The sequence below is a fragment of the Anomalospiza imberbis genome, chromosome 13, assembly GCF_031753505.1.
Source record: "Anomalospiza imberbis isolate Cuckoo-Finch-1a 21T00152 chromosome 13, ASM3175350v1, whole genome shotgun sequence".
Classification (NCBI taxonomy): domain Eukaryota; kingdom Metazoa; phylum Chordata; class Aves; order Passeriformes; family Viduidae; genus Anomalospiza; species Anomalospiza imberbis.
The window spans coordinates 17660368-17674797 of NC_089693.1; the positions used below are offsets into that span (position 1 = coordinate 17660368).

The window sequence follows — 14430 nt, forward strand, 5'->3', positions numbered from 1 at the left end:
TCTAGTGCAGTGAAGTCCACAGAGCCCCTTTTTTGGCATCCTTACTTGCAATAAAAATGTGAGGATTTACTCCTCCCATCCCTGGATACCTGAAACCTGGTCTGCTGGAAAGTGGAGCAATGCAAGTTCACTGGAGAGAAGAGCACTGAGCTCCCAGACTTGGCAAAAGAAATGGAGCGAAGAACTGAAAAAAAGACATTAGGGTTTTTTTTTTTTTTTAGAGTGCAGCAGCTCCATATTTTCATTTAATTATTGGGTGAGATGCTACAGATTGTTCTCCAAGTGACCTCTATGGACTCCACGAGGAGATTCCTGCTTCCCAAGTGGGAATTCAGAATCAGCTTTGCTGCCCAAAGCATGGAGAGAGACATTGGCAGTGTGTCAGCATGGGGTCACTGAAGGGATCTGAGTAAAACACAGCTTATGATGTTCAAATATATTAAAAAAAGACATAAAATGGGCATGCAGACTTTGAAATGCACATGGAATATAAGAGTAAATCTTTACTCTCACGCAGTGTTAGCTGAGGCAAAGCAGGATGTAAAATTTGGGGTACCAAACAACCAGAATGGGGCAGAATAGCCAACATTTTTAATTTATCCAATATTTTTAAGTAGGAAAATTACTGGAACTCTGTTAAAGCTCTGTTAAAGGGAAACTCTGCCTGCCTACACTGACCCAGAGCATGAACACTGCCGTGGCACAGGCTAATGAATTTAAAATTAAAACACACATGCTGAGCATCAGGAAAACCTTCCCAACTGGGCTGCAAGGCCTGATGGAAACCCTCCTGCCAGGAACAGAAATATCCTGTAATTTTATAGTTGGAGTTGTTGAGAACCAAGTCCTGTTATCTCTACAGGAGCATTGGACCAGTTCTGTTATCAGGACTTTATTTCGGTGCTAAACCAAACTAAAACACTCTAATCCAGGGTGGAATTAAAGATTTCTTTATCCTGAGTGGGAGATGACACCCACAAGCCCAACAAAATCTTGGGGGATGCTGCAAAATGTCTTTACACCCCTGCATATGATCATCAATTACTCTGTATCCAGCCACAGTCATCAGTAAATAAATCCAAATGCTAAAAAGCACAGTTAGGGGAGACAAGGTTAAACATGATTTTTAAACTCACACTTATATAGACATGATATCTGTGATAAATGATATCTAAATAAAATATCTAAACTCTCTTTGGAGTAACAGGGTCCCAGGGTGCTGCTGCTCCCCAAAATCATGTGGCAAAGTTCAGAGATGGGGAGCGAGGGACCAGGGGCTTGAAAAATTTCAGAAAAGAAGAAATGCAGAGATTAAATGAATCAGGAGATGTGATAAAAATAAATTAAAACCGTAATAAATTCCCCATCTGTCTAAAAGCACAAAACTCAGGGTTTAGGAAATTCAACCCAAAAGGTGGTGAAAAGTCCCACCTAAATAGAAAGGTTTTACTGTGATATGTGAAATTTGTTGCCCTATCATGGGATATCAAAGATACAAATTTTCCCATGATTTAAAGAGGTCTGGAGGGCTTTGGGCATCCATCCACACATCCTGCAAGCCAAAAGCCCTGAAAATCCCTCAGTGTTTCAGTGCCCTGGAGGCAGATGTCTTATCCCACGGGGATATTGCCATTAGTCACAGTGAGAATTGAGAAAGAGCCTCAAAAATAAGATTCACAATCCCTAAGAGCAGCAGAAATGTCCACCCACCAACTCATTCACCTTCTCCCAGGCAGAGCGAGACCAGACGCAGGAGTTTATCTACTCCAGCCTTTCCCTACTGAGGCATAGGAAAACCTTGTTTACACAATGAAAATTCCCAGATTAAAGTGAGAAATCAACTGAAAAAATCCCTTTTCCCAGCGTAACTCCATGTGGGAACATTTCCCATCGTGCTCCTGTCATAAAAACTCGTGTAATCCAGAGCCATACGATCAACAGGCAGCTACTTTGGATGTCTAAATGTATATATTTGGCATAAAAATTCCCGACTAAACAGAAGGGTGTGAAATTCCTCCCTTCTTGCCTTGAACACCATCTGCTTCAGCTTCAGGCTTCTTTGCAAAATGAGAAACTAGGAATTAACGCCCCTTCCACATCTCTCTCCATTCCTAGCTCAACTCCCCAGTTTAAAATAATCCCCAAATATTTTTGTATCGTATGTTAAAATGATTGTTGTTATATGAAAAATTAAAGGAGCTAAACTTCAAAAAGGCTCTTTGTTGGCTATGTATGGACACATTTTCATCCTAAAATCCAACCTGAGGAGCTTGGGAATATTTGTCCACAGCTGGAAATGGCAGCAAGGTGTGGGAGAATGTCTCCCCTAAGGATTCCTCCATTCAGACATGAGCCCATCCCATGGAGGATTAATTGCTTGTTCAGCAAACAGGCACTTTGAGCCAGGCCCAGCAGAATCATCCCGGCATAAAGTGATGATTAAAATGAGTTTGATATGATAAATCCATGGGATGTGGAAAGTTCCTAAATGATTGAGACCAATGTCTGGTCCTTAGTCTGCTTGTGCTGCAGACGGGGTGGGTGCCTCAAGTTCCCGACATCCCTCCAGGAAAAGATGCTGAGGCTGATGGTTTCATTTAGGAATGAGGATTTTTATGTTTGTTCTCAATTTCAGTAGAAAAGGAATTTATAGGCACAGACATAAATATAAATATATAACACATATATTTTTTAACCATGTGCTCACAGACACAACAACTATAAATACTTAACCACATTCTCTATGGGTACATGATCTATAAACAGGTTTTTAAGGCCCCCCTCTGTCCATGATAACATGAGGCAGTGCAGGGGAGCTGATTAACCTTCCCTTGAAGCCAAGGTCCTCTTTGAGATGGTTTCCTTTCCAGGTGACTATTTCAGCAGCTCCTCATCAAATGCCACGTGAATTTGGTTTTATTCTGAGGCTGATGCTTCACCCACTGATAACCTCCCCCCTGCTGTGTGTAGGCAGATTTGAATTTATTGGAATTTGGACTCTCCATCATGAAAGTGTTTTAAACCAGCAGCTTCAGCCCAGAAAATCATGTGCCAGCTCCAAACCATCCATCTCTGAGATCAAATCAGTTCCCTGAACTTCAGCAACAACAGGGTTTCAATCATAAATTATATTTTGCTCTCAAAATGGGCAGAATTGGGTTTGCATGGTTCAACTGGCAGCACACGCATTGCCATGATCCCATGGGCTCCCTCTGCAGAAGCATCTTCTTCTCAAGCTGTCCTTACACAGCCAGGAGAAGCATGAGCTTGACATTGCTGTGTGATCTGCTGGGGGATCAATTCCTTTAATTTCTTGTGATCAAAATAAAAGAGGAAAAGAAATATCTGTATCTGCATCTGTCAGCACCTTGAAAGATGGATCAGAGTTAGGAGATGTGAAGGAACCTCCACAGTGGTCATGGTGAGGACCAGACTGGTCTTTGAGGCTGAACTCTCTCCTCCCTCTTCCCATCCCACTCCACACTTGTGTCAATGAATACACTCCCGATTCCAGTCCTGCCACAATAAGATCATTTTTAGGTTTGTTGAAGTATTTGAGAGGCTTTTAAAGATTTCTTGCTCATCATCTTGCTGAAGAGGGGAGGTCACATTGCACAACTCCGTCCCATGAAAATCCACCAACAGAAACATAGAATGTTTTGCCTGGAAGAGACTCTAAAGACCTTCTGTTTCCATGATCTTGTGGACACCTTCCACTAGCCCAAGTTGCTCCAAGCCCTGTCTGACCTGGCCTTGAACACTTCCAGGGATGGGGTAGCCACAGCTGCTCTGGGTAACCTCTGCTAGGGCCTCACCACCCTCACAGGGAGAGTTTCTTCCCAATATCCTATATGACCCTGCCCTCTGGCAATGGGAAGCCATTGCCCCTTGTCCTGGCACTCCAAACCCTTCTTATACCTTTACTAAATAAAAATTTTTATCTCTGGCATAGTCTGTGCATTTATTTAGCCAATACCTCTGAGCAGGAACCACAATCAGCAGAAAACAGCATCTACCTGGAAAAAGGAAGGAACCAGCTCAGAGGAGAGGAAAAAAGCTCAGGGGATCATGGTGACTTGGGAGAGGGATAAGGGCACTGGGAACAAGCACCTGTGAATTGGAGAGTTACAGCAAGGAGCATGGGATGAGGGATGGGCTTGCCAGATGCAGCACTTCTCTGCACTGGGAATTAATTAAAGGTTAGGAAATTCCATATGAGGAGAGTTGTAACTGGATAATCTTTTAGGTCCCTTCCAGCTCAATCTACTCTATGGTATCAGAGGATATATAAATAAGAGATTAGGATATATCCTATGACATGTCACACATTATATATTATATTTATGTATTTACTGCTCATCATTTGGAGAAACCCAGACACAAGTGGGTGGCAAATGAAGCCCCTCAGCCCCAGTCACACAGCATCCATGGACTCAAGGATGCTGTAAGGACACAAGACAAAGCTCTGGGGGACTGACAATGGATCCCAAAGTCACTGAGCCTGGAAAAAACCTCCTAGACCATCGAGTGCCTGATCCCCACCTCATCACCAGCCCAGAGCACTGAGTGACATATCCAGGCGTGCCTTGTACACCGCCAGGGATGGGGGTTCCACCACCTCCTGGGCAGTTCCAGTGCCTGACCACCCTTTCCATGAAGAAATTCCTCCTGATGTCCAACCCGAACGCACCCTGGCGCAGCTTGATCAGAGTTGTCCTTCATTTCACTAATGTGCTTTGAAATCCTCCTGCCCTGCAGATTCCATTTAAACAGCTCTCAGCATCCTGATTTTTATTAGTATAATTTATGTGCTCTAAGCATCGTCCTCTTCCCCCAAACATGAGTTGCATTTGATGGCATTCTGCCAAATAATAAATCAATAACTTGTGCAGCTTGTTCTTTCTCCACGGGTCATATGGCCTGCAGCTGGCCAACATTTCTCAAAGGGCAGCTGCTCTCCCATCTCCAAGGAAAACAGAAATTTGAACCAAGCCTCCCAGGACTCAATGGTTGACTTCTGCTGGTTGGCTTTTGTCTTCAGAGGCAATAAAGAGGCGTTAACGCCAAACCCGTGATGAGATACAGAAAAAACCCTAGCTGGAAGGAAAGGAAGAGTGTTCCAAGCAGTAGGAGAGAGACCCTTTTTCATAATTTGTTTTAAATTTAAATATTTTATATTGATGCTTTTTAAAATTAATTCACTCCCACATTAATTTCTAAATGTAATATTTAAGTAAGATATCCAAACTCATCTTAGAACGTCATGTTCCTGGGGGTAGTTCCATGTTCTGCTCCTCAGAATCATGAGGTGAAATTCAGAGGTGGTTGGAGGTAGTGACCAGACTGCCAAGACCATCAAATCACACCTTCAACCAAACACCACCATGACTTAGTCCAGACGATTGGATTTCTCCACCTATTGCACAGGACTAGTAAACCCTACGGACCTCCCTAAATATTCACGGAGTTTTGGATGGCTGAGGAAACATTCCATAGGATGCATTATCCTAATGAAATTCACTTTTTCAGTCTGAGCAGGCTGAGATTTGCTGGCTGGGACACCAAGCTCACCAAGGATTCCACCAGAAAATAGATTTCACTGAACACCTGAGCTCCTGCCAGTTGATTGTACTCCAAATTCTGTAATTTTTTCAGCCTCAACCGTGGCTATTTATGTATTTTGTTTAAACAATAAAAGCATGCCCTTGAAACTGAGGTTTGGTGGGTAAGCAAAAGCTGGGAAAAGAGGTAGAAAAGAAATTTAATAGCTAGACCTGTGGGATAAAAAGCTACAGGATGAGTCCTCAACCTTTGCAAAGCATCAACTGAAACAGAGAAAGTGAGTGAGGTGGAGAGAACCAGATGACCCTCAGCAGGGATGGGGGAAGATTGCTGAGGATGAAGATGACGAAGTTTGGGGAATGGGACACAAAGAAATAAAAACTTGTACTCCTGGCCCTTAAACTGCCAAAGACCTGGTAACTTGCAGGAAACTCAGATCATAGGTGGTATGGTACTGATGACCTCCAAACGAAATCTTCATCCACAGCAATGATTTAGCACAATGCCCTAAAAAAACCCAAACGAAAGAGCCGCTGTATTTTTGGGAGACACCAGGCTGAAGATCAAGGATGCCTCGGTGGTTGTTTGCAAACCACTGGAAATAGTGCCATCTTCAGACAGAAGGTTTAAAAAAAGATTCACCAGACACATTGTATTAGATTTCACCACGTGAAAAAAAGGGAATAAAGGTTATAATAATCCCATGGTTCTCCTAGAGGACTATGGTGGGTATTTTAGTTTCCATAACATCAACAGCATGTCATGGCAACAATTCCACCATGGCTAAATGCAGTTCTGGCAGACAAATTCTATTAGGATTTCAAGAAAAATCCTTAGTGACTATTTAATTTGGCCACTTATTTTTTTGGCAGAAGTGTTCAGGTATCTCGGCAATCTCTCTTCAGCCTCCTGCAAGCTTTGGAGAGCTGAGGATTCAGAGAAGGATCTATCCATTTCAAGTCCCTATCACCAAGACATGAAAGAAACCCTTATAAAGATACAAATACCTCAGATAAATTCACATTTTGAACTAACAGAACTATTGTGCTCCCTAGAAACACAATATTAACTCCCTGGTCTTCATTTGTAGACTCATGACCACCATTAAAGAACCTTTGGGCCAGCGAGGAACTAAGAACATTCTAAAGACCCAAGATCTGAATATGAGTCCTTAAGTTTTCTTTCCATCTAATCCACTCTTCCATATGCAGCCGGAATTCCAGGGAAAGTAAATGGTTAAACCATGTAATTCATTCACCCAAGGATCAGCACTCATGCAGCTGCACAGCTTACTTGTATTTATAGACTCAGTCTATGCCAAGATGTCTGAATTTTCTAGCAGCAGAGCTCGCAGTGCTCCAGGAGGATGACGTGCTCAGGCATTAAGAATTGGAATGGGCCCTGTGCAGTTTGATGGCTCCACAACTGCTCCTCATATCCATACAGCAAACACTGACTCCAGTGACTTCACATGCCTGACAGATTTCCAGGAGAAAGCTAATTAGCTCTGAAGCTGCTCCAAGAAGAATTAGGGATGGCTGCACTCAGGACCTCTGTGTATCCCCCAGGCTTGGGGGGAGCACTGACCTGCTAAGAAATCCCAGCTCAATAACAAGAATTCCCTCATGGATGATGGCATTTTGGAGGAGGCTGCTGAAGCCCCCACCTTATGGAGGAATCATCTGTCTCCAGGTTTCAGGAAGGATCCTCCCTCCTTGAGTCTCTCCTAGGAGCTGTTTGGCAAAGTTTATTAAAAAATCCAGCTGGTTTGGCTTTGTGATAGTATCAAAATTTGCATTACTATGGTGGACAATGGCAAAAGAAACCTGCCCCTAGAAATAGACAGGTTACCCCATTCTTGGAGCATCTATTGAGTAGGGTACATCTGCATACAAAGGTCACTTAAAAAACTGAAATTAAATGGCTTTAAGCAGCTCTGCTCTACCTTATTAACCAAAACCAAAGAGTTTAAACAGAAACCATCAAACTCATGAACAAACACTCCTTAAGTGATCCACTCAGGGATATATCACTTGTTTTTTGAACATCCTCATATTCAAGGCAACTTTTTCTTCTGAATTTTCCAATCTCTGAGAACACTGGAAAAGCCCCAAATGAAACCATCATGGTTTCTGGGAAGGGTTGGGTTAATTCTGTAATGATGATAAGGAGGGTTTCCCTTGGCCTCCCCTAAGAAGGATTTCACCTGGAGAGAGGATATGCAGACTGGCATGTAAAAAAAAAAGGCATTTTGAAGGTCTCTAACATATTTCCTGTGTTGTACAGCCCAGTAATAGTTGTCCATCCATGAAACAACACATGGCTGTTGAAAGAAACTTCCAGTTTTCTTGTCCTGCTTGCTGTTGAATAACAAAGGGAGAAGCCTCCTCCCATCCAAAACATCTTGTGTGTGTTACCTGCTGGATTGCAGCCTCTGTTTCTGTTATCTCTCTTAAGTGCATTAATTTGAGGCTGGAAAGCAACACCCTGTCTTAACAAAAGTAAAGCAAAGCTTAAAGTTCAGCCTTTCCTCATCTGCCAGGGCTATTGAAGGTCATAATGCTCTCAAGCCTGACTTTGGAGAAGACATGAGAGCAACATTTCTCCTCCCTCTCCACAAATCAACACTGGAAGGCAAAAAACCACTGGAAGACTGGGGTGGCTTTTTCACTAGATACAAAAAAAAAACCCTTTTATGTGATATCAAATGGCACATCAGCATGTCCAGGAAAAGGCAAGGAAGGAATTGCTCCTTCCTTGATAAGCCCTCTGAGCACATATCAAGGAGACAACAGAGCAGTGGTTAAGGTCTTCATGATGTTTTTGGAAGCCAAAATATTTATTTTAAACCAGCAAGTGTCTGGCTGGATTTTATTGTACAGGTGGAAGTTTGTCATACGGTCAATTAGAAGTTAAATTGGAATAATTCAGTGTACACTCCTTAACAAAACAGAATTAAAGGGATAATTTCAGAACTTTATCAGGGCCACAAAGTCATGTCAATATTCACTGGCAGCAGAGAGTAAATATTTCTGGACTTACCTGCTCCAGTTTAAAGATGTGCTGGTTAAAGTAGTGCTGCAAGCGCTCGTTGGCAAAGTTAATGCAGAATTGTTCAAAACTATTGTTTTCATAGTCTTCAAACCCAAAAATATCAAGCACCCCGATGGATAAAGTCTGCAAGAAAAGTAAGAGTGAGGATTAGAATAAAATCACATAAAGTGGATTATTTGTACACAGTACATAATCAAAAGCACACAGACAGAATTAAATATACTTAATAGTAGGAATTTTACTGGAATTGTTGATATTGTGCCATCTGGAATCCAGAGAGACAACACGTAACTATAGATATATGGACAAAAGGGCTTGTTCTAAGAGAAAAGCCCTTTGAGAGGTGATTTTTTTTCCTTATTTACAAACAAATGGCCATCTTTGAAGAAACCTGAAGCCTGTTCTGGGTTATTATATTGGATTTAAGTATTGATCTTCAGAAGAGAAAAATGGCTTGGAAAACAAAGGGATAGGCTTGGGAAACAAAGGCTTGCACTGTGAAGACAACCCATGGGAACACACCTCCAAGGTGAGTGCATTGTCCAAGCAAACCCACTCCAGCTGCAAACCTCAAAAAGAAACTGCTATGCATCAGGGCTTCCCATGGAAATAATCTTTAGTTCTCCTGGTGAAAACTGCAATAGTATCACAAATAAAGCATCCACCTTGTTTGTCAGATGGATCAATGGACTGATGTTTGGTAGCATAGAGTCACTCGGGCGAATTAACACAAAAATAATAATGCTGCTGAAAAAGGGAGTCCAAAGCCCTGACTAACACTTGGCCCTAACTGCTGGCCCAGCCCTGCCCACGTGATCTTCCCCTGTGACACCTGGCTGTGTCCACACGGCTCTTCTGTGTTCTGGCACCTTTCTCCACCAGCTCCTGCCAGTTTGGGATGAGGGATATGGAGGGACACCTCTGTGCTCCTTGAGTTCATGGGCAAGAGAAGTGTAAAGAGGGACCCATCCCTTTTGCTTTTTTTGGAACCCATTGGCACTATGAGCCCTACATTCTCTGTAAGGAACTTCCAGAAGTTCACAATAGGGAAGTTTTTATTTTATTAAATCCATAACCCATAATATAAATTGCAGGATCTGGTGAGTTCTAAATAGCCTTTTCTTCCCCATCACTTTGATGATTTTTGTGAACCTCAGCCATATCTCACCCCAGGCTTTTCCCCACATTGAAGAGCCAATGTCTGTTTGGTCTCTAATCTAAAATTACCTCTTGAGATGCTCATCAAGATGTGGGTGCATCAAGGTTTCCTATGTTGGCAAAGTGAGATCAATGCTGCAGTGAATTCCCAGCTTGCTTTGCATCCTTCTGGCCCCCTCCTCTCCCCACACCAGTGAAGCAAGGAGAGGCAGTGGACCTCTGGCAAGGCATATGCTGGCCTACAGGTGAGTGCAACCCATCATCTCCTGGCTTAGACTGTGCTTCCTACCCTTGATGGGAGTAGAAATGTGGAACCTTCTTCTTTGTGTAGGTATTGGTTTTCATAAAACTTGAGCCTTCTGCCTGTCAGGTGAATTTGGGAAACCCAGAAGAGGGAAATGTCAGCAAATAAACCTCATCCACAGAGGGAGCTGGGGTGAAAAACAAGCTCAAGATACAGTTACTGCTGCAGCTTCCATGCCTGCACATGACTGTTGTGTTAAACCCCTAGTTCACAATAAATGTTAAAAACAAAACTCATACTGTGCCCACCCAGAAAAGCTGCTGTCATCAGAAAAGGAGTGAAGAGCCTGAAGGACACTCTTTGGGGAGAGCTCCTCCAGCACTGTGCTCCGGGATCCAACCAAAGCCACCTCACTCCGTTCACCCATTAAAAATAATTAAATAATTAATAAGAGAGGTAAAAGCATTAACACTGGTCAAATGAGCTAAACCTCAGACAGGGAGGAGAAATAACCCTTCCTTTCCACCTCAAAGAACCTGAGAGCTGCCAGGTGTTCTGTTGGTGCTACCTGCACTTTGGATTTTCTAAGATTTCCTTGCTAAGATCAGCTTAATTTCACTGCCAGAAATATAAACCAGACTGTCCACAGGCCTCTCCACACTGCCTTTTGTCCATTTTCAATACATCACATAATGTGGGAGGAAAATATTCCTTCTGTGCCCGACTCCTGACCAGGGAACCACCTACGTCTGGAGCAGGCATGGCTGCCGTGGGCAGAGTGGCCACTCAGCTGTGAGCTGGAGCTTTGTCTGACCTGGACTCTGGCCACTGGGACAAGTGAAAACACAACAAAAAAAGAATTTAAGCACAAAGTTAAGTCTTTAAACTATTTTCCAAGAGCTCGTTGACTACTTCATCTTTTGTCCAGGCTTTTCTCCCTATTCCAGGGTCAGACAGTCTCTACCTCCCTCATGCCATGACAAGGATGAAGGCCCTTGGCCACTTTCCCAGAAGTTTGCATCACTTGACAAAATACCCACGAGAAACAGCTCTTTGACCAGAAGATGCAAATTGGGAACCACTGGACCAAGGACTGAGCCTGGCAGAGGGATTCACTCTCACCCACTGCTTCCCAAGGTCCAGCATCTTCTCCTGCTTGTCCCAATGGTTGTGGGAACCCTTCTGCTCACCAGGCAGAAATCTGCCTCATCCTTTTTTAAATACATCTCAGAAGGAATTATTCTTAAACTCTCTGTATGATTAATGTATCATATCTATATTATCCATAGAAAAATTGATGGTGGAAACAGGACAAAGTGACTTTTCTCATCTCCCTTCACATCACCCTTGCAAATCCCGACCCCAAACATCCCACTGCTGTTCAAGCTCATCCCTACAACAGACAAGAGTTCCAAAAAATTCCCCTACATAAAAGTCTCTATTCCACCATATACAGACAAGACTTGGAAGATAAAATGTTCACACTTCCAGACTATTCATTGATTTACTGACACCAGCTTTCAAAAGCATCGCGTTGACACCCTGTGAAAATAGTTAAGCCCTTGCCATGAGTGAAGACTTTAATCTGAAAAAGGTCTTTAAGCTCTCACAAACTTAATTTAATATGAAACAACTGAGCACAAAAACCCTCTCCCTTTTTTCCAATCCTGGTTCATTTACTGCATCGAAACTGCTACCAAATATATTTAAATGTGGGTGTGAAAATACACTTATAATGCAAAACAGAAGAGTCATATGTAGCAAAAAATAGCCCTGTCAGTTATAAAAGAATCTTATGGAAATATTATCTTTTAAAGCTGTGTTTTTATAATTTCTAGCTGACACCTAAAATTAAATACATACAGAACTATAAAAATAATCTGCATCTCACAAAACCACTGCAGGTATCAAACCACATGCCCAGGAGGAAGATGGTTAATTCTGCCATGGTTGTTATACAAAGTAAACCAGCATTTTTCTCACATCCTTGTGTTTGTAACTACCAAATTCCCCCAGAATACAGATTTTAAACTGTGTGGTTTTTTGCAGAGTTTCACGCCAGAGAAGTCTGGACAGAGCTTTGCAGTGAAACAGCCATTTGTCCTCTGCCACGACGCTCCCAAAAGAATGAGGCCAATGGATGCCACATGGAAAAACTTTAAAACCTGAGAAATTTGGAATTTATGGCTCTGTTTCTACTCTCTGTCCCTGATAAAGCAGCGCAAATGTGTACAGAGTCAATTCTTGCAGCAAGGTGAAAAAACAGTTTCCACTGACATATACAGGAATTAATTTTGTTAAACTGCCTGTAAAAAGTGTGTAATCTGGGTGGGTTTAGGATGAAATTTGCACCACAAAATAAAAAAATAATCAAAGGAGTTTAACATTTACAAATCTTTTAAGTCTTCAGCTTCAAATCAATCCTTTGAATAGGTGCCATGAGGAAATCACATGAAGATAATTTAGACCTTGACTCGCCAAGACTAGTTTGTGTGTTAATGCAGTTTCTTTATCAAAACTAACATATAAAATTAAAAAGTGTGACTGTATTAATTAGCATATCAAAATTCCTGTGATTAAAAGTGCACATCTGTGAGGATTTTTAAAATTTGGGTGAACCCTGGGTCAGTGAGCACTTTCTGCTTGAGATGATGAAAAATGACCTCATGCTTTTCTTAAAATGTTTCAGCCATGACATTTAAACACAGAGCATGAGTTTTAAGGGCTTTTGGCAAATGATGACCCTGAAGCTCCGTGCTCTCCAGCTCCCAAAGTGCCAATAAATAGGGATCACTGGAGCTGATTTATGTTGCCCCAATTGCATGCTGGTGATGTAATTCCACCATGGAGGTACATTTTGGCAATTACGGATAGGTTTGCTTCAAATTCAGGGAAAATAATCTTGTTTATTACTATTTTCAAATTTTTTATCTCTTTTCATTTTAGCAATTTCTTTTCATTTACAATATTCCAAAGCTGATACTGTTAAAAATCCCTCCCCAAAACCACCCCAAAATCCATTACCACTTCATCTGAAAGGACCGCTCCAACCTCCATCACCCCAATATACATGATGATCTATTATATAAAGTGAAACACAGTGATTTTCTACAAACTTGGAAGCTGGGACCTAAAATTAATGAACCGATGCACAATAAACATATTGCATGTTTAGCAATTCTTCCTCTGCTTCAAGTCAAAAAGCCAAGAATTAACTGGTTGGTTGAATTTAAATGAATTTTCTTCATGGCCATGAGTTCTTCATGTGTTCAATCACAAATTTTTCTTCATGGCCATTCATTTTAATTTTCTTCCCAGCCACGAGTTCACCATCATCCCCACATATACAGCACACCATCTGAGAATGGCAGCAGGGTGATTTGGGAAGAAATGAAGACACTTCACAAGAACCAAATGGGGAAAGATTAAAAACACCCTTGGAAATGCCTTTTGATCCACCACGATCTCCACTCTATCATTGTTTTAAGAGGTGAGATGGACTTCTAGCAATTCCTAACCTGATTTATGGAAGGGGGATTCAATAAGAGGCTCTGGGAGGTTTAGTAATCTCGTTCTCAAGAGAAGGAAAAATCTCCGACCTCATTAATAAAGGTCAAATTTCAGGCAGTTTGTAGGGAGTCATGAGAACATAAAAGGAACTAAAAGGAATTGAGAGAAGATGAAGGAAAAGGGAGTCGGAGCAAATCCGACCCACGGCAGCTCTGCCATTACCATAAACCAGGAGGTATCAAATAACATATTCACAACTTGGGTCAGAAATAATATGCTAGAAATCCTGTCACCAAGCAAGATAAGCCAAATCCCACTGTGTTTTCCCAAAATATTTCACTGTACATTTAACTAAATTTGGATATCAAAGGTCTGATTTACATCTTCCAAATACTTGCTGGACAATATGGAAGAACAACGGCCAAGTGTTTATTTTTCTTTGCCCAGCTTCATCTTTTGATCTTCTCCTTACTGCTGACATCAAATAAACACATATTGGGATCTTAAAATTATCTCGGTTCCCATTGTCCCACTAAAATCAAATCTACACTCATGAAGAGAGAAACTTCTGTATTAATTTTTCTCCTTAACCTCTCCCACACACACTCTAAATTGAGATGGCTTTGAGTCTTGTTTTATCTCTGCATAATGTGATTATTATAAAAGAAAGCTCTGTGCCCCAAATCCATCATCTGACACTTTCTGAACCTTCCAAACCTGCAGGATTGTTTCAAAATGTATCTTAAAAGTCAGAGGAATATCAGTGTCAAGCATGGGCTGGGATTAATCCGGGACATTTGCCGCAGGGTGAGTCACATATTATTCACCCATTGCACACTAAGGAGTTTCTGAGGTGCGAGGCTGTATTTTGCTCTCATAAATCAGAGACTTGGTGTGTTTAA

General features: G+C 41.8%; 1 protein-coding gene across 10 annotated transcripts in view; it reads right to left on the reverse strand.

Annotated features, from left to right (window-relative positions):
* The window catches only part of MYO9A (myosin IXA), a 171426-nt gene that overhangs the window by 50324 nt on the left and 106672 nt on the right, over nucleotides 1-14430 (reverse strand). For all 10 annotated transcript variants that reach the window (XM_068204297.1, XM_068204295.1, XM_068204293.1 and 7 more), the window contains one exon: nucleotides 8605-8739. In XM_068204297.1, coding sequence (XP_068060398.1) covers nucleotides 8605-8739 — 135 coding nt within the window. The remainder of the gene's footprint in view (nucleotides 1-8604; nucleotides 8740-14430) is intronic.